This window comes from Ursus americanus, chromosome 16, assembly GCF_024610735.1.
Source record: "Ursus americanus isolate L20-20 chromosome 16, mUrsAme1.1.p, whole genome shotgun sequence".
Lineage (NCBI taxonomy): Eukaryota > Metazoa > Chordata > Mammalia > Carnivora > Ursidae > Ursus > Ursus americanus.
Genome location: NC_142142.1, coordinates 55,663,698 through 55,689,602, shown reverse-complemented (window position 1 = coordinate 55,689,602; position 25,905 = coordinate 55,663,698). Strand labels below are relative to the sequence as shown.

The 25,905-nt window shown below is 39.4% G+C and overlaps 1 protein-coding gene across 4 annotated transcripts in view; it reads right to left on the bottom strand.

Moving 5' to 3' along the window:
• The window catches only part of ALG9 (ALG9 alpha-1,2-mannosyltransferase), a 95,843-nt gene that overhangs the window by 50,790 nt on the left and 19,148 nt on the right, over window positions 1–25,905 (bottom strand). For all 4 annotated transcript variants that reach the window (XM_045797752.2, XM_087868443.1, XM_087868442.1 and 1 more), the window contains exons 7-13: window positions 25,058–25,145; window positions 24,775–24,880; window positions 16,924–17,046; window positions 14,005–14,159; window positions 11,542–11,671; window positions 10,760–10,907; window positions 9,449–9,578 (exon numbers count right to left, since the gene is read on the bottom strand). In XM_045797752.2, the coding sequence (XP_045653708.1) occupies window positions 9,449–9,578; window positions 10,760–10,907; window positions 11,542–11,671; window positions 14,005–14,159; window positions 16,924–17,046; window positions 24,775–24,880; window positions 25,058–25,145 (880 nt within the window). The remainder of the gene's footprint in view (window positions 1–9,448; window positions 9,579–10,759; window positions 10,908–11,541; window positions 11,672–14,004; window positions 14,160–16,923; window positions 17,047–24,774; window positions 24,881–25,057; window positions 25,146–25,905) is intronic.

Sequence of the window (25,905 nt, the reverse complement as noted above, 5' to 3'; positions counted from 1 at the left end):
GTGCACCCTTTTCTGTACGATCTTTGTAATTCCCGGGAATCTATTTCACAAAAAAGTTTTTTAAATGGGGAAAAAAAAAAAGCAATAAAGAGCCTCGATTTTGTGGGATGATGCATGTGACTGGAACTTGTTAACTTGTGTCCATAATAGAAGAGTAGATCTTTCTCAAAACAAACTCAATATAAAAGGCAAAAATAAACAAAACCTTCCTGAAAACCTTTCACCATGAGAGTTGAAATGGAAAGGACTGAACATAGAGTGATGAGACTTGAAGAACAGAGATAACACTAGTCAAAAAAAGTTATCTTGTTTTCTAAAAAACAAACTACTAACCGGTCTTACAGTAAATGCTATGATATTAAGGCAATAACACGAACCTTTTTCATGGATCAGCATCTTAGCAGGGAACATAAACTATTTGTTCTGTTCCTTATTAAAGGCTGGCAAAGATAGCTATAGAAATCAGGGGTTTGGGGATTTTAAGGATATCCTTAAAACAAGAGGAAGCAGGAGAGTTAAATGTTCTTTCGGTCTGTGATCTGTTAATGAAGACTGACAAGTTTCATCAGCTAACATCTGTGCAGTGCTGGGCCCTGCCAGTGATACAACGATGGAAAGGACACGATCCCTGTCCTCCCGGAGCTTGTAACCTAGTACCCTGGGAGGAGTATACCTAGACCTTGAGGAATGACAGTGCCTGAGTCCTAATTAGTTTCAATGTCTATTATTATCAGGGTTTGGGGAGGCCTCTCTTGAATTCAAGATGACTAAATGAAGGGCTGTATAAGTATTTTAAGTTTAAAACTTTTTAAATCATCTGCTGTGTATACGCCCTATGTTCAGTATGATGGAGGTTTCAAAGAGTAAGGACAAAGACATGAACCCTTGCCCTTAAATACGTAACTTAGCAGAGAACATAGTCACAGAAATATGAAATAAATTAAAAAGGGAAGAAATGAAAAACGCTCTGTCCAATTAACTAAAATCTAGAAATCTAAAACCATTTAATCTTCTCCTAAACATTCAATGTTCTTTCATACTTCAACCCTTGTATATGCTGTTCCCTTTGGCTGGAAGGTTAATTTCCTTTCCTCTGCCGGACACCTCGCAGTCATCTTCTGAGACCCAGGTCCTTGCCACCTCTTATCTGAAGCTGTCCCCAGAGAAGCAGGAAGTCCTTCCTCCTTTCCCTGTGCTCCTACAGCATATTATGGCACTCTCAACACTGCTGGAAAATGTTGGAGAACTGTCTCTCCTGCTAGACTCCAAATTCACCTTTAGGTTTATCAAAATAATACCTGTGCATAGTTCAAAACTTACGTAGCACCAGAAGCTTATGAAAAACAGCGGTACCCTCGCTACTCCTGGTCCCACTTCCCAGAGGCAGCTATTCACAACTCCCCCAGCTTTTTCTCCTGATAGCTTTTGATCTTTTCAATTATCAAATAATAATATATGGGAACCTCTTTCGGTACTTGATGCACCTTGGTATTAACCACTTCGCATCCACCATCTCAGGTATACTCCAGGGCCTTCTTCACTGCAAAAAGCAGAGTCCTTCAGTTCTGGGCGATTTACTCACATTTTTTGACAATTTCCTCTCCTCCATTTCATTTTTCCTCTCTGGACCTCCTATTAGCTAGCTGGATGCTGGCTGATCTTTCTCCCTTTTCCTATCATCCATTTTTTGGGGTTTTGTTCTATTTTTGTACTATTGTGGAATAGAAGATTCCTCCAACTTGGTCCTTTCATCATTCTACTGATTTTATAAATCTCCATTATCTTACTCTCAATTTCTAGGAGCTCTTACTTTCTGATGGTTCTTCTTTCAAAGCAAATGTTTTACCGTCCCCAACCTTTTCTTTTAACCTATCAGGGAACATTGATGACAGAAGTTTAAAATCTTTTTCTGCTTCCTACATTGTTTTTCCCAATTCCTTCCCTGCCCCTAATTTTTTTCATTTTTTTTTTCTTGGTGGGGACTTCTCTTAAATGATAGGCAACTATGCTTTTTGTCACCTTTGTATTTTCAACACACAGTTGAGGACAATTAAAAAGTTAAATAAGTGGGTAGATAAATGAGCCAATGAAGGAACAGAAGGAGAAGGATTTAAAATTCATGGAAAAGATGCCAAAAGGTTAGAGATTCATGTTATTGTACTGGAAAGACTGACGGATTGTGGTCTTTTTGGGCCAGGGGGCCCAGGATGGTGGGGGAAGGCCCCTGCCAACAGGTAGTCTCTGGTACACTTACCGAATAGACGTGCCCTTCTGTATGAACCTCAACGATGGGCAAATTATTTCATTTTATTTAAAATTTAACGTAATTCTTTCATTCCCCTCCTGCCCGGAAGAGCTTAACATATGACTTCATAGTCTATTCACTGCAGCAGCATCCTGTCTTAGTTCAAGGGTTAAAAAAAAACTCTTTTCCTCATAGCTTATAATAGGTAAACCACATTTATCTCTTTGAAGCAATCTAGTTAGCAGAAAGAGGAGCAAAAATAGTCTTAGATCTAATGACTGAAATGACTTAACTAAGAGGCCAGAAAGCTAAGAGGCAAAAATTACTTAACAGAAAATAACTTTCTCAATTTTGAGTTGAGGGTTCTTCTTGTGCTCAAAAACGGGAAACCAGAGGTCAACTGACAACATGCTGAGTGCTGTTTGTAAGCACACCAGCGGTCTTCTTGGTAGTTTCTAGGATTTGGTATCTATAGCCCCTATTGGGGCTCTTTTCTAAAAATGATTCAAGTACAGCATGACTTAGTATAAAAATATTTTTTAAATGCATTTTTAAAAAATTCCCTATCCCACCACCCAAAATAAACCACCATCAACCTGTTAGTTTATGTCCCAGACCTTCTTTTCTATATAGATTTTTTCCTTAGAAAATCTGGATCATATTATATATAGACTATTTTAGTGTGACTATTTTTAGTTTGAGTTTTCTCAGTTGAAATCCCTGGTAACACCAAGTGACTACTGCCCCTTGGGTCTAAGAACTAGAATCAAAAAGAATAGTTTCTTCTCTCAATTTTGTCAGGATCTCAAAATGCAAAATCCGAGCCCATGCTCCATAACATCGTCTACAATTCAAAAACCAAGAGACTAGATTTAAATCTGTCTTAAAGTGTAACCAAGAAGCTCATTTTTTTGTTTCTTCAGATTTAATCATTCTTTCTTGCATCAAAAATAACAAAATTGTAGGGTGACATTAACACATGATCATGAAACAAAAATGTGTTTCATTTCATTAGTCACAGGCTACATATCAACCAGCTGTTGAAGCTAAAAATATGCCTTAGTTTAAAATTTCATAAAATACAAGCATTTAAGACTCATTTTGAAAGAAATGTGACTTCTTTCAGTTTCTAAGAACCCACTAAAAGCTTTGGAGAAGAACAAATCAGCACCTCTAAAGCAGAAGAAAAAAAAGGTATGGGGGGGTGGAATTCAAACTAATTTATTGATAATCGATAGCACATTGTTTACATCTTATCAATAAATGTATGTTACGGACAAAAATTTAATACCACCTCAGACAAAGAAAAATATATATTCTCAAAGAAAAGGCCTGAGATAGAGGTCAAAACATCATTAATAAAAAGTGTGCATTTTGTTGGGGTAGAAATGAGCCGAGGGGAGTTGGGCAGGAATAAATACTCGCTGCTCTGGTTTAGCAGCTGGGACAGAGATTCTGCCAGGGGAGAGGGGCCTGTGGCAGTATCTCTCCAGCTTCCAAACATCAGCATCTCACTCAGGCAGCACCACACAGCAGTGTGCCCCTAACATATACTCCTCTCCTTTGGGACAGACGCAGTACGCAGACTTCTATCTCTGGTCATTAGGTCTCACGGCCCAGGAATCACATCTCAAGATTTGCCACCATTAAATATTTGATTAGATAACAGATAATGGAATATCCTGAAATTGCAACTGGATTTCAGATGTAGTCACAGCAAACTGGAAGCAGATACAAAACTATTTCAAGGACCTTGGAAACTCACAAAGTCATTTAAGAAAAAAAATACGTATACCTCACTCAATTCCTGAAAGGAATTACAGGTTCTTCTAACGCCCAGCCGAGTGCTCTTGCCAGTATATCATTTTGCCAGGCATCAATATTCTCCAGTGGTGTATTTTTCTTTTTCTTTTTTTTTTTAAATAAGAGCACTGAGCCTAGGAGAATACATTTGATAGGAAAAGACTTCAAATATGTTCCTGGCTTTTCATTTTCTTCGTCTATATAAACTCCACTTAGATTAAGTAGTCGTCACCCAGAAGCACAGACTGTTTTTATAGTTTTGTCATCTCCCATACTTGCTAAACATATGTTTGTCAATTGAAACTTTACATTCTTGAGTAAAAATGTGCTGCACTGTAAAAATGTGAACTCACAGGTAAAAGTTTTTGGTCGTTCAATCACTAAAGATGATGGAAAGTTCACTTTTCTAAATGTCAACATAATGGATACCAGGGAATTAATTTTAAAGAAGCATTTTGTATAGCCTTCACTTAAATTCTTAGTGATTCCAATCTTATGCCACTGCATGTATTATAGCAATTTGAACCTGCTTGCTTCAATATTAGGCTGATAACAATTAGCAAGGATATCTATAGGACAACTTATTTTCTCCTGCAGTAAGGACTTCTAATAAGAGTAGGAGGAGGGGCACCTCAGCGGCTCAGTCGGTTAAGCGTCTGCCTTCGGCTCAGGTCATGATCCCAGGGTCCTGGGATCAAGTCCCACATTGGGCTCTCTGCTCAGCAGGGAGTCTGTTTCTCCCTCTCCCTCTGTGACCTCTCTTGCTTTCGCTCTCAAATAAATAAAATATTTTAAAAACAAAAAGCAGGCGGAAGGATAAGAAAAAGAGGACAGAAAGAAAAGGGGGTGAGAACCCTGATTATTTCTATAAACAAACACAACTGCTACTTAAAATACCTGGCATATAGATAGATATAGATAACAAACCTTGAGAAATGTAAAGTAACTTCTTTAAAAATTAATGCTCAGCTATTTACTGTCTATTCAACCTTGTTACATCAAAGAATGATTAACCATTACATGCAAACATACATTCAAGGGATATGCCATATGGTATGAACTCTAAGTGACTTTGGAAATAGGAGGTGTGAAAAGAATATTGGGGAATCCTGAAACCAAGCTTCTTATACAAGGACTAACCTTTGTCAGGTTACAGCCCCTCTGAGCCTCAGTTTCTTCACCCATAAAATGAAGAGATCATGGACTCTGTGGTATCTTAAATTCCCTTCCAAATTTGTAATTCTTCCCACGGGTTAAATGGGAAAAGCAGGGACTTAAGAACAAAATTAAGTAAGTTTTGACTGAACATACAGTCAATTCTGTTGTAACACTTGATTTGAAAATGCAAATTTGTTCCAACACAACGGATATATTAGGGAACAGTCTGAGCTTAATTCAATTTCTGCTTTTGCTCATGTGTCATTTAATCCACGAGAAACACAACGTGAAGCGAGCAAACTGCACTCGGCTGACCTCATCAGAGCAGGAATACACAGAGTGCACGCATGCATCCTCCACGGCCTCCCTGCTCCTGCAGTGCACGCTGTGCTCCGAGCCTCACCGGGCCATCTCTGGCAAGATGACTTCCTGTCCTATTGCAGATAAGCCTTCCAGCATCACTGCCACAAGCACACTTGAGGTCTGTTTCAAGGTGAACTCCCACGTTGCTCTAGTACTTACATACTTTCGGCCGCTCAACATATGTGAAACTGTAACGACCATTTTAATAGGCTCACATCTTTTTTTTTTATGTGTCACTGACCATGTTTTTGAGCACTGTGTCCCTGATCCCATTTTCCCCATAAGCCTAGTGGTTTTTCACCACACAACGATTTCTAGCAACTTTATATCACATTGGAGCTGAACTGACTGCATCACTGTTTGGGGAAAAGTCATTAATGAACACTTTCATTTTTTCAAAGAGAACAGATAGACAAGTTTCCTACAAGTCTGCTTACGCATTAAGTTAAAAGCAGAGAAAAGTCACATTCCCTCCTGAACAGGTGTTTGTGACTCCCACATCAGGTATCAGATTTGGAGTCGGAAGGGTATCATTCACCTTGAAAGAGCCAACGAAAAACTGGGTTTGTCAATTAATAAAGAGGAGACAGTGAATGTATCTTCTAAATTCACACCTTGATTTTGGCAGAAAATCTGGCAAGAACCACTGTAAAAATGCCACTTGTTCAATAATCAGATGTTCAAAAGCGACTCAGTATCAACTACGAAAGAATATAGAGCAGAAAAAAAATATTTCTGCAAGATGGTTCCAACAGTGCCTTAGAAACCACAGAGCCTTTACACACACTCTTAATTCTTGATCAACTCAGACGTCAAGGAGACGAACTAAAGGAAGTCATGCATGTGTCCTCGTTTCCATGCAGACCAGAAAGAGGAGACAGACCTCATCACTGAGCACTGAAGCCGAAGGCTGGCTAAAACCTGTCGCTCAGAGCCAGTGGGCTGATAAAAACACTGCTGCCATCTAGCATGCTCAGCAAAGAAGGGAACATAAAGACTTTGCCTTCTCTAAAGAACCAGGACAGATACCGGAAGGAACGAGCACTGAGTAGTCTAGTGTGTTCTCCTACATACCAGGCCAAGTTATTATTACAGCCATAATCCTGACACCATTTCTTAAAAACTACAACATTAAAATTTTTTTTAATATTGATATTTTTGTTAACATACATATCTACATATATATGCAAGGGAAACAAGACAAAAAACACCAAAATGGTAAAACATAGTTTAATATTTGGGTAATAAGATTATAGATGACTCTTTTATTGTTAGCTTTCGTTATTTTATACAATGAATGCATATTGCTTTTATCATCAGAAGAAAATCAACTGACTGAAGGAAATGAATCCCTGATCACTGCTCACGTCAAATTCACAGCAAGCCATCAAATGTCTCCTTTACTTTCCAAAGGGTGAAAGGTGAACAGCCTGGATCTGGAAGACACTTGTCCTACCACGCAGGAAATGTCATAAAGAACTTTGCAGGAAAACTCTCAAAACAGGAAGGTGGACAAGCACAATGGTGGACACTACATACTCACAGTAGATACATCAGACTTGTTTGTTTTTAATCAGCATTTTGGTGACTCCTATAGGTATTCCGAAATATCTTTGTTTTGGGGCAAAGCTAACATAGAGCCGCTTAACTAAATTTGACAGCATCTGATAGCAGGGAATATGGAAATATGATCTAACCAAAGACAACCAGTGACCAAAGCCTAAAAAATGTGCAGAAGGCCACTAGATTTTTATAGACAGCTTTCTCTCAAGATCACTGTCCCAATGATGGGGAACGTTATTTCCCTACTCAGAAAGCACACGCAGGCTAACTAGACATACAGCATTACCCCAGATGCTACGGTGAATACAGAAGAAACAAGGTGCAGGCATTCTCTTCACAGCACGCACAGGCTGATGGGGAGACACAGGACATACATATCAAAAATACGTAAATAACAACAAAAGTGAATAGCTAAATGAGTGGTAGAGTTAAGTACTTAGGGCATTTAAAGGAGCACAGCTCACCACGACTTAAGTAGTGGGAAAGGCTACGGACAGGAAGAGAGTTTTGATGGCATAAGGAGGGAGACAAAGGAAGTCCAGGCACGGTCACCAAGATAAGCAAAATCACTGGGATGGAAAAGGCAAGGATGGGTGTGGGTGGACAAAAATCAGGTGGAAAACCAAGAAAAGGAAGGAAGGAGAGATAGATTCAGGCAGATTATAAATCCTCTTAAGAGTTCCTTTACCTACAAACCGTCTGATATGCCATTATCAGATTAAGAACATCTGTGGGAAAATCTATGTACCACACGATACTAACTATGACAGATAGAATACCAAAGCTCATTATAATCTTCCAAATGGGTGCCATCATTCCCATTTTACAGATAGAAATAAATTAAACAGAGAAATTAACTAATTTGCCTAAGGTCACCAAGGTAAGCAAGAGAACTAGGATTTGAACTCGGGCCTAGCTGACTCCAAAGTCCATGCTTCTTTTTACTACTCCATGCTACTTCTTCCTAAAACATAGCCGTGACAACATCACTCTTGAGTTTGTGTCTTCCCCCATCATAGTGTGTGTGCCTACCCTTCTGATTACCCAGTATGTTCATGGTGATCCCCATGAAAGCCTGCTGTCAGGAGAGTATCTGCAGCTGAAACAAAAATTACCAAAAACAGTTTACCCCATCCTGGGGTATTTTCAATGCTCCAGGAATCAGAAGAGTAAGTTAGGAAAAAAGCTCTAACATAAACCCCTTGATGGAATACAGATCTTACCTCCTCAGAGGGCCAGGCCAAGTATGTATCTGACAACGGCCATTCCCATAGCTTATAGCTTAAACTCCGGCAGTTAAGACTCTCCTTCATAAGCCCTGACGGTCTCCATCTGGGAGACAAAAGGCCACGCATGGCTGCAGGAGCACTTCACAATACCACGAGTCCTGGTCATTTCGCAAAGGAAGTATATAGGAAAACCTACACAAAATGTGTCTGACATCTAAACTGTTATATGTTTCTTTAAAAGACAGTTCGCCAAAAAAAAGTGCTAATAATTCTATAAAATATTCCTCTGCTGTCTCTGGGGACCGGGAACGTTATCTTTATTGCACTCACCTTTTCTACAAAGATTTTACAAGTATCAAATGGTGCAAGTGTCATCTTTCAAAGGAACTGAAATAAAACCACATGGGATCCTGGAGTAGATAAAGATGAGTGGGTGGAAGAGCACGACCCTGACAAAGATTGCACCATGCATGCACCAGGAAAATAGCCTTCCTTCACTGAAGTCCGTTTGCTGAAACCAGAATACGCTGATAATTAGGTCAAAGGTCTACTGAGAACTCGAAAGTTCCCCACCAAATTTTTTTTTTTAAAGATTTTATTTATTTATTTGACAGAGATAGAGACAGCCAGTGAGAGAGGGAACACAAGCAGGGGGAGTGGGAGAGGAAGAAGCAGGCTCATAGTGGAGGAGCCTGATGTGGGGCTCGATCCCACAATGCCGGGATCACGCCCTGAGCCAAAGGCAGACACTTAACAACTGCGTCACCCAGGCGCCCCCCACCAAATATTTTAATGAGCCAGGGAATGATCAGAGTTTCAGAATGTGTTTCAAAATGATTTGAATTCAACGTAAGAAAATTTCCAGATGAGCTTAGAAAATACGTTGAACTATGTGTTTCACATAGAAAATAAAAGGAAATTTTAAAATAAAAGTGCTATTCTTTCTCAACAAAAGCTGTTATATCTCTTACCCTAAAGAAATCACTTTCTAAGAAATTCCCCATTTCATCAAAGCTCCAACGTGTATGCCAACAGATCTTAGAGTATGACTTTCTTTCAAGAGGTAAAAGGAAATTGTCGCCCTTACGTATCTGGATGGCTCCTCCAGGTTCTGGTCATTCATGTCAGTAGGAACAATTCGAGTGGCCAGTGGTCCCTCCGCAAAAGGTTTTGGTAACTGACCCCTGAACTCTGATGGAATGAACTGAAGCTGCCAACTGTCAGAAACACAAATAAGGGAGAGTAAGAAAAACACAGGGGGCCCATATTGCTAAATGTACTTGAAATAAACAAGCCAAAAAAAAAAAAATCATGTGAAAAACATCTCGCTTGGAGAAAAAAATATTTCTGCTAAAACCTCCACCAAGGAGCACAGAGGCAAAGGTCATGATTCAGTCCAACATCGTTGAGAAATTTTCACTGAGAGGTCTCTCAACCTATCCCACCAACTCTTAGAAGTAAAATTTGCAACCAAATGGTTCTTCAACTAACCAACCAACCAACGAACCAAAGAAGCATCCCTGTTTATCACCAATAACCACATGATAGAGGGACTTACCAAAATTAAACCAAATTCATCAGGTAGGAAAAGAGTGAAATGCAAGAACACACTATGGGAGAAGTACTTTGTCCCTAATTCTCACAAGCATCTTTAGTTATGAAACTATTGCAAAGGTAAAAGGCAAAGGCTAACATTAGTTGATACTTCAAAAAAAAAAAACCCACATTTTAATTTAATGATTAATGACTGATAGAGGATCTTCATTCAACACAAGATACCCTCACCAGCTAAGCTGCTCAAGCCAATCCCCAAATGGAACAACACGACTCATCTTAACCCAACTTCCCTTTTCCCTAAATAGGACCTTCTCCGTCCGAATTGAGCAAACACAAGGAACTCCGGAGCCTATGCTATCATCCAACAACAGAGAGCATGAAGGCAAGGGTCCAGACATCTCAACCACAGCTTTCCCCTGAGTCCACATGCTGGGAAAGAACTTCCACTACTGTTGGATGACAAACATTTCTTCTCTAAAAACACTCTTTTAGCTAGAGTTTCTAGACTACTTTTGGAAGTGGATTAATATCAGATGATTATTGAAATTTACGTATGAATGCTCAGGAAGAGCCACTAGCAGGAGCCTGGGGCCCTGAGTGATTTTAGAAGTCCCCAGACCTCTGTGGTTACAGGTGGAGCAGGGCGTGTGGCAGACACAGCACCCCGTCTACTGAACACAGGCTGTGGTTCCACGGTGAAGATCTCACGGCTCTGAAATGGTCAATTTTTCAACAACTTTTTGTGAAAATCTGAACATGAAAGAAAAATTAAGGAGACACTGCCACAGGATTGCTATTTTTACTCCCTGATTGAAAACTCCAGAATTAAAGGAAGACTTACTTATCAGGCAGAAGGAAGCTACTGGGAAAGCGATACCACTCCTTTCCTACACAGACGTTCACAGGCCTGCCTTCTGGGACGGTGTGGATGGTTGGGTCCGTGGCAATTCGGTAAAACTCTGGATACAAATCAAGGGGCCCATGATACCCTGGAAGGGAGAGGTTTGTGAAAGCCAAAGATGAGTAAGATGAGAGCCTGACATTGAATCATAATGCACATGAATGTCCCCCTGTGACCCGTGTGTGATTGAAGAGTGTGAAGGTCCCCAGCAAATGTAGCAGGAAGCCTGCCCCACTGGTACACAGCCTCTCTAGAGTTCTCAAGATGATCACAGCAGAGACCCTGTTCTACCAAATATCATTTCCTTTCTTGCCCTTCTCTACACCCTTCTGCCTTTTTAAATTCTGTTCTTTGAGCACATTTTAATCTTTTGGATCCAAAAAATGATTACAGGAAGAATATAATCATGGGAATTGAGCCCCAAATTTGCTTATGTTCAAGGCTTCCTTAATTCATTCTTCAAAATGAAAAAGCATCCTTTAAAAAACCAACAACAAAAACAAAAACAAAAAACCTAGAAAAAAAAATTTCTAGAATTCTCAGTCTTCTCTTTCATCTTAAGGTAGAGAAGGCACATCCCTGTCACAATATTAAGTCCACAGGTTCTCCTTATAGTACAGTCCTCCTCCCAGCTAAAGCTGAACAGTGTTAATCACATATCCATCAAAACCCAAGGTGAAGTGTTTTCTGAGTCTGGGGCAAGACGTTCTCTGTGCATCTACCTTTGAACAGGGCCACAGAGCGAGAAAAGGACAAGAGCCCAAACAGGATAAGTGTTCCCGACGCCAGCCAGTTCGATGTCACCGTGTAATGTTCCAGGCGGTATCGCTGAAACACGAAGTGGTAACATTTCTAGAAGGAAAGAAAACTGTATTGAGAAAAAAGAGGACTTGCAGAATCTACATAACACAATCGTAAAACATTATAATAACACCAAAAGGGAGGAAGCAGCCAAAGAGATTCTATCCAGGGTCTCAGCATTTGAAACACTTAATGAGGTACCCACTCCAAGTTCTAAGATGAAAACAAACTCCGTTAAGACTATCTACAGGTCAGCCCAACCAGAGGAATTCTCACCAGCTTCATAGGAAAAATATTTGGAAACCACTCTAGTGCTTAAGGTCCTAATAATTTTTTTTTTTTAAATAAACAAAACTGCTGGTGCGCCTGGCTGGCTCAGTCAGTGGAGCATGCAACTCTTGATCTCAGGGTTATGAGTTCGAGCCCCACGTTGGGCATAGAACCTACTTTAAAAAATTGTTTTTAATGAATAAATAAATAAACAAAAGTGCTTTTTGGCAGCCTCCTTTGATATATGAAGTATCTCTATTTTGATGTAACAAGTATTCATCTTTACTTTCCTCACTGAGAAGTTTTCATTAGTTTGTAGCATCCACAAAATGTCTCATGACCAAAAAGAAAAAAGATTTCCTCTCACAGAACATCAGGAAAATGCTTTTAATTTTCTGCTAAACTACTTTACAAACTAGGGGAATATTATTACAATATATACATACATGCATGAATTCTATCATCTGTGAGCACCTTCCCATTAGATTTATTTCCTTCTTTTCTTCCTAAACTAGAACTAAACTTTGGGGAAGTAAAATTTTGCAAATATTTACTTGTTAGTCCCACGTGTTTGAACTCCTTTCATATTTGGGGGAATCCGTCCTATGGAAACAATCCAAACACCTAAAGAAAAATATTCATCCCAGCCTTGTTTATAATACTGAAATAAGTAAGCATCCTAAACCTACTATAAATTATGTATCTAATCATTATATGTAACAAATTCAGTATATTACATAATAATGCTTTTATACCAAATTTAAGATATACTCCTATTCAAAACATGGGTATAGATATGGCAACCCTGAAAGTGATACGATGCAGTTATATTAAAAGGGATGTAAAGTTATATGTACATTCAGATTACAAATTTAATAAAGTTTGGTATGTGATAGGTAAAAATGCTGGAAGGAAGGTGGTTTTGTTAGGATAGTAGGGTTAATTTAAAAAGTAGTAAAAGTGGGACGTCTGGGTGGCGCAGCTGGTTGAGCGTCTGACTTGGTTTTGGCTCAGGTTGTGATCTCAGGATCCTGAGATCGAGCCCCACATCGGGCTCCATGCTCAACAAGGAGTCTGCTTAGGTTTCTCTCTTCCTCTCCCTCTGCTCCCCCACCACACCCCACATGCTTACTCTTGCACGCACACGTTCTCTTTCTCAAATAAATTTTTAAAAAGTAGTAAATAAAAAATTATGTGCAATAAAGTTCACTTTTATAATTTAAATTTTTTTAAACTACCATCCTAACATGGATGAGTCTTAAAAACATAATGCTGAATGAAAGAAACCAATCACAGAAAACCAGGTACTTTAGGACTCCGTTTACATGGAATGCCTAGAATGGGCACATCTATAGAGACAAAAAATAGATTAGTAGTTACTTATGGCTGGGGAGATATGGGGTAGGGGGCGGTGATGACAGCTAATGGGCTTTTGAGGTGATAAAAATGTTCTAAAGTTCACTGTGGTGATGGTTACGCATATGTGTGAATATACTAAAAACCACTTAATTTTTTACACTTTTCAAATGGGTGAATTATATCTCTATATGTCTATTAAAAAAAAAAAAAAACCTGTCACCCTAATTACTTTAGTGCCAGTTGCAAATGGTAGCAGAGGTCAAAAAAGCCTGGAGGCTTCTGAGGCCACAAAGATATTCAAGATTAGTTCTGACAACGAATTGACCTGGACAGGTTTTAAGCCAGGATCACAAAGCATCCCATATTGCTAAATGCCTGATGTGATCCCAAACACTTCAGCAAGTTTTAATCTGATCTTAGAGTTGAAGAGCAGACATTCCAGTAGCTCTGCTGTGATGCCACCATTCTGTGGTGGGCCTATACAATGACTTAACAAAACTCCTTTAACATCAACTGGATTCTTGTTGGCAACAGAAAGAAATTAACACACAAATTAAGCTTACATATTTGCATTGTTAAGAGTATGATCAACAGGAAGCAATCAATACATAAAGCTTTAATAATATGATCCGCATCAGGTGTAGTGCGTGGATAAAATACCTTGAGGGAAGCATTCTGTAATTTGTCTTTAAGCTTTATGACCAATTTTAAAAGTGAAATGGAATGAAGCAGATATACATTTCCTTGAAACTCACCTGAAGTGCAGAGAGGGCCACAGCACCACAGAGACATATAAGTGGATATACAGGGAAAAGAAATCTCTCCTCTTTGTGAGGCTGGATGAAGAAAATTATAAACCAAATATACATTGGAGCCAAGGTAAGCCAATATGGGTGGCCTAAATTCTGAACTGTAAGACACAGAAAAATATCCACCTTTCACCATATTAGAACAAAACAACATATTTAGTTTCAATGTTTTCTTGATCTCAAACAGGAATATGCCCTAGGGCACCCCATAAAATGTTTCAGCTCTTGTAGTCACACTTTCTCTGATGCAGTAAAGGGGTTAAGTAGAAAAAGGTATATACTCCTGAGCTCCCCCAAGAGAGGCAATATCTAACAGGAGGCACAATACTAGATTTGGCTAGAACGCAAATCAAAGTCAAGCCAATGGGTAACACAGCTTAATAATTTCTACACTGGATGAAGAAAAAAAAGCCTTCTCTCCCCAGTGAGTCCTGCCACTAAGATTAAAGGTTCCTGAGATTAACCAAAAGCGTAACATGAACTCCTTTCTTGGGTTTTAATTCCCATGTTCTGTCTAATACATTAATCTCCTTCCTTATATACCAATCAGTCTGTTCAAATAGCTATAGATCAAAGGAAAGAAAGAGCTGGATTCTCAAGCCCAGCACTGGCTTTCATCAAGCCACAAAAGAGTTTGTTTCAAAGCAAATATAAAAACACTCTTAAAGGAAGTTCACTGATGACGTTTTCTCTCCTCTTTTGCAATACCCATCCACTCTGAATCCCAAAATTGGAACCCTAATGCACTTGAAGCATGTGAAAGAATTAAAGGAATTTAATGAGTGCTAAGACCCAAGCACCTGCTGGAAAGTTCCCATGGTTAGGTACATGAACACTGAGTGATAAACCTGCAACCCACCAGGAAGGCATTCCCCACTGTGCTTCTAATAGTGTTAATGAGCAGTGCCTAGAATCGCTGGCAAAGGGTAGACAGTGCCCCCTGGTGTTCATCGTGTCTACAACGAGCAAGGAAAAGCTCAGGATTGTCACCAAGATCCATCTTGGTGTTCCTAAGTTATCTGCATCTTTTTAGAAACTCTTTAGGGATGAAAATTCTGGAACCGGAATACCAAGTTTATCCTTTAAACTTTCTACTCTAAGATTGAATCATGAGCTCTTAGGCTGTAATTTAGCCTAAGCCTAAAACTTCCCCGGGAAGTTTTTTAAATTGGAATTTTCTTAATTATAAGAAAATGAAATCTTTTTCTCTTCTGTATCTTAAAAAGCTAACAAATATATTTTTTTAAACAAGCACATTTTTAAAATATGGCCTGGGGAGCCTGGCTGGTTCAGTCAGAAGAGGATGGGACTCTTGATCTCGGGATTGTGAGTTCAAGTCTCACATTGAGGGTAGAGATTACTAAATATTTAAAAATTAAAAAAATAATAAAATATGGCCTAAAATTTTTTAATGTTCTCCATAAAATGTACAAAATCAGCAACTACAGTTGTACTACTTGATGGAATAATAGGCAATTTCTTTCCTGATTCCTTGTATTTCTGTTTTTTTCCCTTTAAGGAGTATTTTTTCTACTATAAATAAACAGAAAGTATAAAGAAAAAACAGCATTTTCTTACTAGGTGGACATGTGTGTAAATTACACATTTTTAAACCAAAATTGGATTCATACCGCAGAGAACAGCTTAATACGCTGTTTTTATACTTACATCACAAGCATTTCCAAATTCTCCACAAGCATAAATTATTCTTACAGCTAAAAAAAGTTACTTTTCAAAAAAAGATAAAGTGATCCTTAGGAAATACAAGGAATGGAGGAATAAGTTAACACCTCCAGGTGACAAACAGCTGAATCCAAATGTGGGACACTTTGCAAGATGAATGACCTGATTTCTTTAGAAATCTTCAGGAGAAAAAAGAAGAGGGGAGGGGAAACCTCGTAAAAAGCTTAAGAAACTTAACACCAAATTCAGTTTATGACCCCTTTTAGATCCTCTTCAAAAAAACTATAAAAAGCTGTTTTTCAGACAATGTAGGAAACCTGAATATCAACTGGGTATTCGATTTTAAGGAATTACTGTTAGGATAATGGCATTATGGGTATTAAAATAAAAGTGACTGAAGACTGCTTTCATATTCGAATAGTATAGCACAGTGAACTCTTTATAAACCATTAATAGTAGAAAAGCAGAATGCAGGGTGGGATGGAGAGATCATATGGCATCCAAATCAGACTGAAAAGTCTGAAATTAAATCACTTTCCAAAGCTCATATGAATTTCTACTCAAATCTGTCTTCCATAAAAGAAACATGGGCACTAGATACCCAAATCCGTGACAACTTGAGAAAACACTGGCTGTGCACTACAGAGTCAGAACAAGCAAAATAAATGACAAACCAAACCTTCCACGATAAGGCAAACACAGAAGCAGAACGGAACAAAGAGAAGCATAAGGTTTCTTAGGAAGTCCAAAGCTTCTCTCACTTCAGCATCAAATTTGAGGGAAATCCCTGTCTGGTTTAGTTTTCAAATTTTTGGTTGAAGTAATTCCCCCAAAGAATGTTTACCTCTGTCACTTATCTTAAGCCACCATCCATATTAACATGCATTTCTTTAAAAAACACAAGATTCAAACACGCTGATCTCCTGAGATCCTATAACTGTTTCTGCCTCCCCGGGTGGTTCTGCATGCTATACTGATTTCCTCACTTGAAAGGATATAAAGTTCCTCCCTTTAACCAAATCTTCACATAAATTTACAAATACAGATTGAAAATTCAATAAGTCAACCATTTCCGTAGGAAGAAAATGGAGAACAGGAGAGGTGGAATCATTTTCACTTCTTGGTATACATTGTTACTTACTCTTTCCTCCCCCAAAACCTATCAACCCTTATGCCACTCACCATGAAATCTCTGCAATAGGTATTCCATGAGAGAAGTCAGTGGTAAGACCAGGAGAGCCAATGCAAAGGCTACATTAAAATTAAGAAATCCATTCATCAAATAGAAATACCAGGGTTCCGTACCTGAGGGAAACAAAGAGATAAGAAATCATTAGCGGAGGCCTTCAACACCTTTTACAATGCTTGACTCAAAATGTTCTCTGCTCAAGTAATGTTGATAGTCCAATGCCTCAAGTGAATGAATCCACAATAGGAACTCAGTTTCTGGGGCTCAGCCACACAGGGGGAGCAGAAGATGGGAAGAGAATGGGATTGGTCACTTTTCCAGAACCAAATAATTTAAATAGCTTAGTGGTGATACTGTGATTTATAATACACAATTTATATTTGGTCTTCATCCCCATTCCTGACAAAGAGCTCCTAAAATCCTTGGAATTTCCTAATCGATACAAGTGATAAGGGTGTCTTCTGCTAATTAGGAGATTGGGGAAAGCCCCTAGGTAGCCTAAGGATGGGGACTGATGGCAAGGGGAACTAACCATGTGACTGGGGGGGAGGGGGTTAGAATTTTCAGTTCCACCCTGATGACCTCTGAAGAGGAGAGAGGAGCTGGCGATAGAGTTCAATCACCAATGGCCAATGATTTCACAAATCTGCCTATGTAATGAAGCCTCCATACAAACCCAAAAGGAGAGGGTTCAGAGAACTTCGGGTTGATGAACACGCAGAAGTGCGAGGAGTGTGGTGCTCCTGGAAAGAATGGGAGTTCTGAGCTCCATTCCACAAAGCTTGCCTTATGCATCTCTTCTATCTGGCTATTCACTTGTATCCTTTATAATATTCTCCCTAATAAGCTGGCAAATTTAAGTAAATTTTTCTCTAAGTTCTCTGAGCCACTCTAGCAAATTAATTGAACCCCAAGAGGGGGCTGTTAGAACTTCCCATCTATAGCTGGTGGGTCAGAAGTGACAATCTGTGGGCTTGTGATTGGTGTCTGGAGTGTGTGTGTGTGGCAGGGAGAGGAGGGGGGCAGTCTTGCAGGACTGAGCTATTCGGGCCTTTCCCCATTTTATTCTCACCTATTTGTCCCACTCACATGCTAGGATCTTTCCCCTTGATGTGCTTAACCACTGTTCTATAGTCACGTATACAGGGGACCCTGCATTTGATAAAAAGCAATAAGTTGTTTTCCTTAGGAAAATAATGTTCACAGACCCAGATCCTGCTAAGTTTTGAGGACTCAGAATGAAACAAAATGAGTGAAAACACAAGCCTTATTCACACGAGTTTTGATTCTTTAACTCAAAATCCTTAAACCCAAATGATGAGAACCAGCCCTCCTCTGCACACTTAGCAGGTTTTTCATCTGCTCTTCCCCTCTGTGTGATTACTTCAATCAGGCAGTGAATGACACATGCGGGTTTTAATCACTGTGTGTTGTGACACCCGCCTTGCACCACAGCAATTTCCTGCAATCAGCATTGCTTAAAAGGGTAATCAGAAGGCAGAGGAATAGTCAGAAAAACCTGACATTTTTGCAGCTTGCACAGCAAAATAAGATTAGAAACTAAACCCGTAATGCTAGGAACATTTAGGGGAGAAGAGGGAGGGGGTACCCTAAGGAAAGACAAGACTTCAATTGTGTGTCACCTTTTGGGAAAGCTCACTCCTTCCTGTCTAAATACAATGATGGTGACCATGAACAGAGGTTCTGTCCCAGGCCAAGCTCATTAGAGACATATTTATATCCAGTATTCTTTAGAAAACTGATGATTTTCATATAGAAATATATATCTTCTCTGGATTTTAATTAACATTTAACAACATGTTTCCTAAATTGAGTCCTTGGGGAATCCAGTTTCCAGAAAGGTAGTTTTTTTGTTTTATTTTGTTTTGTTTTTTCAAATAGGCTCCACACCCAGCAAGGAACCCGACACGGGGCTCGATCTCACAACCCTGAGATCAAGACCTGAGCTGAGATCAAGAGTCAGACTCTTAACCAACTGAGCCACCCAGGCGCCCCAAGAAAGGTACTTTCCTGTATCATCTCCAGTGTGGTGGCAGCAATATCAACCTTGACCTGCCTTTTCCCTAACAAATTCTGAAAATCTGAGCCTGAGAGGAAAAACCAGATTGACTAGGAGAAATGTCAACTTTCACATCTTTTACAAATGCTAATAAGCATCAAGGTGGGGGAGAGCCTCTTTCTCTTTGATCCTTACAAATACGTATTGTTTTTGTAGGGAAGCACTTTATTTCCAGCAAATATCTGTCTCTGCCACAACTTATTATACCCTCCAACTAGGGCTATCTTTTTACCTAGGTATACTATACTCTGAGATTCTGAATCAAAAGTATTAAGTTGGTAAACTCAACTATGTTTATCTGTTAGGAACTCAAGATCAAGTTCATAGCTAGGCTATGAACATTTCATAATAGACTGTTACTTCCTGGAAGAACAGGGTAAAAATTGGAGGATAAGCCAAGAGCGAGGAAGGTTCAAGAGACAACAGTCTTAAAAACAAGGGCAAAAAGGGACAAAAATAGTAAACTCTGTCAGCCAGTGTCCTCCCCTACTTGATGAGACACCTGCCTTAAAAGAGAAAAGAGGAAAAGCTTTTATCTCTTTCCAGGGAGATATTCAATGCTATTTCTCGGAAAGTATCAAAGCTGAACTATGCAGAAAAAAATGCATCAGAATGACAAGCTACGCATTTAACCGGTGCAAAGTGTGCAGTGAAAGAAAGCTGGAAGCAGGGTCTATGCAGGGAATGACTCACCCATCTCCCTCTTTAGGGAAAGTGCTTCAATTCCTTCCATTCAAATGAGCTAAAGGGAAACTTCAAAGAGGCTAAAAGAAGAAGGGATAATGTTTACTGTTCCCCAGATTGAATGAAAGGAAACCATTTTATAGACCTATAATTTAATAGAACTGCAAGAACTAAATTATAGTAAATCATCTCATAAATGTCAAATTTGCAACACCAAGAGCGAAAAGACACCAAGGTCCCCAAAAAACGATCAGCAAAAGAATGAAAGCTCTAGAACAGCTCTGGCTGACAGTCAACTCTCAAGAGACTCACTGGGGTTTCCTCCTCTGCTACTGCAAGAATGGAAAAGTTTGAGCCTTTTAATAAAGACCATTCACCTCTGCCCTCCAAAATGTCCTGTCCAGAGATCTGACAGATGTGGATAAAAATACAGAAACAGGCAGGGATCGTGTCCTAAGCTGCGAAGTGGCATCCTTGAGCAGACTCGGTGTCATTTTTGAGGGAAGAGCATTTCTCATACCTGTCCTCCCACACCTTCCCCAGGTCTGTGTACTCCTCCTCAGACAGCACCATTCTTCACTCCCCACACGAAAATACTTACCAACCTCAACATCTACCAACTTGAAATGTTACAAGGGTAAGAGCAAAATCAGTGCCATGACCAGTCACTTTCTTTTTGCAACACTAAATGATCTTTGACACCAAAGGGATGTTTTGCCTACAACTTTGCAATTTTACGTCTACACTAAATTTCCTAAATGCCAAGTATTCTTTATCTCGTCCAAATATTCCTTCTTTCTCTGACAAGGGTGGCGCAATGCTCCTCCCATGTGAAAGACAGCCTGCCAGTGCGCATGGCCTCGTGCCATCGAGGCTCTCCAAAGGCTCCTGATCATTCTCTAAGCCTAAGTACATAGGACCTTCAAAGGTACAGCTACTTCCTGCCCTTTCTTCAGAACAAGTCTTATCTTCTACCACCTCCAACTCATGCTCTGTTTCTGCAAGTTTACTCTCCTGTAGAATCTCAACTGCCAAACTCCAGGGTTTTGCTGAGGTTGTTTGCAGTGGAAAGAACACAGGCTTTGGAGTCAGACAGCCCTGGGCTCTTATCCCACTTCTGCCACTTATTAATTATGTGCAAGTCCCTCACCATCCCCACCTTGGTTTCCACAGCTGGGAGTAAGAATAAATAATGCCTATCTCACAGAACTTTTGTGAGGGCAACAAGACAGTTGTGTAAGATTTTTGCTATATAACAGGCATTTTTTTTTAAACAGAAACTATTGTAATTAATAGTTGTAAAGAAGTACTCTTTTTCTTTCTCCTGGCTTCCAAAGAGTCAGCTCAGGTCTGGAGTATGTCATTAATAAATGCTCTCTGACCAAGAAAGTATAGAAAGGTCCCTTTGAAAACCACGAACAATGGAGTCAATATTTATATTATAATCACAACAGAGAGACTGAATTTATCTTGCTCATGCCTGTGTAGTTTCTACCTAAAATCAGCTAACACTGTTAAATTTCTTTCTTAAAAAAGAATCCAATGTTCGATTTTTTTTTTTTTTTTTTTTTTTTTTTTGCGTCTCAGCAGTACCTACACTGGACATTGTAGTTGTCTGAAATACACTCCCCTAGCATCTACTCACTAAACTTTTACTCTTCCTTCCATGCTCAGCTCAAGGACTACCACCTCTAAGAAGTCTTCTTGCTACCAACAGATGGACTTGCTCCTACTAGGATTCCCCATCTTTCTACTGCAGCACATAATACACCGGACCATAATTATCTATTCCTGTGCCTGCAGCCTTATTGGACAGCAAATTCTAGGAGGACACAAATGCTCAAAGGCAATTTATTTAATGTTTCTTCAGCTGAAATCCAGTTATCTTTCTGTTCGAGAAGTATTACAGGCTTATATATAAGAAACAGCACTAAGACACGAAGGCAGAAACTATCAACACAATGCATTTGTAATTTTCAGATAAAAAACGTACCTACCATAGCTAATGAAGCACTTGGAGCAGGAGAGTCTTACAAAATAGTCAAATTATGCTAAGTAGTGCCAAACATGTCGGCAAAGCGAAAGAGCTGGAGTTTCCAGGACAAAAGATACGCTGTCTCACTGACAATGGTACGGCATCAAAGCATTTATTAAAAAGTCAGTCTTTGGTATTTATGGAATGGACTCACCCATTATAAGTTAGAGGACAATCACAGAGTACTCTGTTTTAAAAAGTACTTTCACCTCTATTATTCTTATTTGGTATTTTAAAAAAATCCCAATCTAATACACCACAACAGGTCTAACCAAAATAGTTGTAGGACAGAAGAGTGATCAGGGCATAATATAACCTGAATGATACTCCCAAATTTGTTCATCTATTTATTCATCATGACAACTCTTTATTGAGGACCTAGAATACACAAAGAACACGTACTTCTAAGATGGAAGAAATATTTTCTCTGCAAAAGGAGTTAGTTACTCTTTAAAAAAAGAATGGACATCAACCCCATCCCAAAATTGTCAAATTCAAAGATGAGGTAAAAGCACAAAAATTCTACCATAAAGGAAAAACGCCCTCAAGTCTGACTACAGCAGTGCATCAGTCCTGTTGGTGCCCAGCATGACAATGCCTTCTGTCCCAACAGAGCTTTCACCATCACTAGGAAAGTGATCAGTTCCTGTACATTCAAAATAGCAAAATCTGAACTGAAGCTATCCCAGGTTCTTCAAAACAGGCAGAACAGAGCTCCAGGCACTTCCCCCAGGCAAACACTGGCCAAAATGAACAGCAGATGCCAACATCCAAGAAAAGACTGGCCACTTCTCTGCTGGATCCCAAAACAAAGATTCCCAACCCAGCCACTGTTAAACCAGAAACCTAAATCAGAATTTATTCTTTCTTTTCTACTCTCCTGGCCAACCTGTAGATTTATAAACCTCATCTATCTCGGCAACTGCTTTCATATACTCTCAAAGTTTTGTAAATGAGTAATCGAAATATCAATATGTAATAACCTGTTTAAAAGGTACAATTTCCCAAAATTAAACTGAAATTAACAATTTATTCACCCGTATATAATGGATATTATGCTTCCAACAGATTCCAGTAAATCAATTTCTAATGTGCACTCTGGGTCTAAGAGGAAGTCTTCCTTCTATTGACTTGGAGAACCAAATAAAATTTTAGAAGGCAACTAAAACAAGGAAGGGGCAATTAAACATACAAACTCTCTCTAGCTAAAGGGAGACATCTAGAGGCAAAAGCTTAAAATTGCAGTTTTTCCACATCCTTGGGGATCTTGCAGTCCCAAAGGAGCCTTCTTTTAATTATTTTTTATTATGTTCAGTTAGCCAACATATAGTACATCATTCATTTTTGATCTAATGCTCAACAATTCACTAGTTGCGTAGAAAACCTTTTAAAATTCCTTCACTTAGGGAGCTCCTGGCTGACTCAGCCAGAGGAGTGTAGGACTCCTGATGTCGGGGTTGTGAGCTGGACCCCCATGTTGAGTGTAGAGATTACATAAATAAACTTTAAAAAAAGTTAAAATTCCTTCACTTAGAAATTATTCTCTAAACAAGGCAGTCTGTGAATTCAAGTCACTGAACAAAACACAATTTTGACCTATTACCTACTGCCCTCTAAAATGACAATACTCCACAAATCCCAACAGGCCCAATTAAATCTCACTCATATGCTTAATTTAAATCTCCTCATCCAATCTGTTGGTTCTGTTGGCAAAGTGGCACAGAAAAGTGATGGGCATGGCTTAAACTGATAAGACACAGAGGTAATATTAACCTGCTTCACAGCAGAGCCCCAAGATGATCACATATACAAAATGCTTCAAGACCTTCAGAAAATTAATGCAAAAGAAACTAAACTTATTTTAATGAAAAAACAATCTCATAAAACGGCAGATCTGACCAGGAAGATCATTAGGTCATCCCTCTATAACTGTCACTAACTCAAATGCCCTGGGGGGGGGGTAAATAAAACAGACTGAGGGCTAGCTGAGATAAGGCGTGGGGTGCAGGGGTGGAGGTAAAATGGAGACTGCCTTCCCCAGACTAAAGGCATCCCACTTTTTTCCCCTCTCAACCCTAAACTGGCCAAACTACCCACCCTCTCATGCTGACTCTATCACTTGCTCTGCTTTGTCTACACATTTTCCAAACTTCCTTTCCTAATGCCTGACACTAAATGCAAATTTTTAAAAGAACAAGTAACACTAAACGTGTCTATGTCCAGAAAACCTCTGGAAGAATATACTCCGAGGTGTTAACAATAGCTACCTGGAGATAACGGGATCACGAATGCTTTTATTTTCCTATTTCTGTTATTGTATTGGTTTTCTAATGACAACAGAAAAAAGTTAACTTTTAATTTAAAAAAGTAGCTTCGGGGCGCCTGGGTGGCACAGCGGTTAAGCGTCTGCCTTCGGCTCAGGGCGTGATCCTGGGCGTTATGGGATCGAGCCCCACATCAGGCTCTTCCACTATGAGCCTGCTTCTTCCTCTCCCACTCCCCCTGCTTGTGTTCCCTCTCTCGCTGGCTGTCTCTATCTCTGTCAAATAAATAAATAAAATCTTTAAAAAAAATAAAAAAGTAGCTTCAAGAGCCATGGCATGCTGTGAATGACAGCAGGACTAAGAGAAATCATATTAATCAAGGGGTGCCTGGGTGGCTCAGTTGGATGAGTGTCCAACTTGTGGTTTCACCTCAAGTCATGATCTCAGGGTCTTGAGATCAAGCCCTGCATTGGGCTCTGCACTCAGCAAGGAGTCTGCTGAGGTTTTTCTCTCCTTCTGCTTCTGCCCCTCCCCATACTCACTTGCATGCATGTGCACACTCTCTCTCTCAAATAAATATAGAAAGAAAGAAAGATCAAGAAGAAATGTTTAGTGGCTACTTATCATCACTGCGCTATATCCAAATGTCATTTATTTTTAGGTAAGAAGATTACCAGCAAAGAAATGCTGTATTTGAGAAAATGAAACAACTAAGCGGAAATTTCAAAGCTCTGGCAAATGAAGCTATCTCCTATTCTTCCCCAGATCCCTACGGCCTTACCGTAAAGATCAGGTCCATGAGGAGTAAAGACATTGTACAAGACGATGTTCAGTGGTGCAACCACCAGCTTCCCATAGTAGTAGCTATCAATGACCACCACAGGCACCTAAGACAGAGCAGAAAATAGATACCAATTGCAGGGTTTTGTTCTGGAAACATTCTCCCAATACTAACAGGATAAACTGCAAAATGAAAAACAGAATGCATTTCTCATATTCTCTTTCCTACATCAGCATGCTTTCATTACAACTTTAAAACAAAACAAAGAAAAAATAAAACTCACCAGAAACAGTATTAGGGCCACCAGAGACCAATGAAAGAAACTCTTCCACCTGTGCTTCATGACCAGCAAATCAAAGGCAATGGGTAAACTATTTATCAGAGAAACAAAATAGGGAATTAAATACTTAGAATATAAACTCAAGTCAGATTTACACATACCTAAAACTGAACAGAGGGAAAAAAAATGTCTCTAGCAGTTAACAGTGAGGAAAGAAAGCTGATATAGGAGAGGATGTCCTCTCAACAATATAGTGTTCTCTTCACAGAGCCCACGAGAGTACTTTGCACCCCAAAATGCACAAGAAATATTAATACTGAGCTTATGGAAAGAGCTCCATTTTATACATATTTATGTGTAATGCACATTCAAAATATATTGTAAGTGAATGTGCCCTGCAGTCCTACACCCACGGGGCCAAATGAATACTCATCTCTTCCATGATTTATAAAGATTTTAATAATATTACAAACTTCGACATGTCAGTTCTGATATATTCCCTTCCAACACCATTTGCTCTTCTCCCTTGCACTTAAATTCTTCAAACAAGTGGCATATGTATGTCACCTCCACTGCTCCTTCCTGAAGGCCTGGCTTCAAGCTAGTGAGACAGATGTAAGGTCAATAGGAACCTCCTCTCGGCCAGACCCAGTAACTCTTCACAAGCTTCACCTCCCTTGGTCTTTATGCAGCACTTGACACAAAGCATCTGTTCCTTCCTCTTTAGGCTTCCTGGTTCCTGTTCTTTCCTGGCCTCTTCCCAAGTGATCCTTTCTAGTGTCTTTTTTGTGCACTACCATGGTCTTATGTCCCAGAAGCAAACTTCTCCTCTTTCTCTACACTCGTTTTCT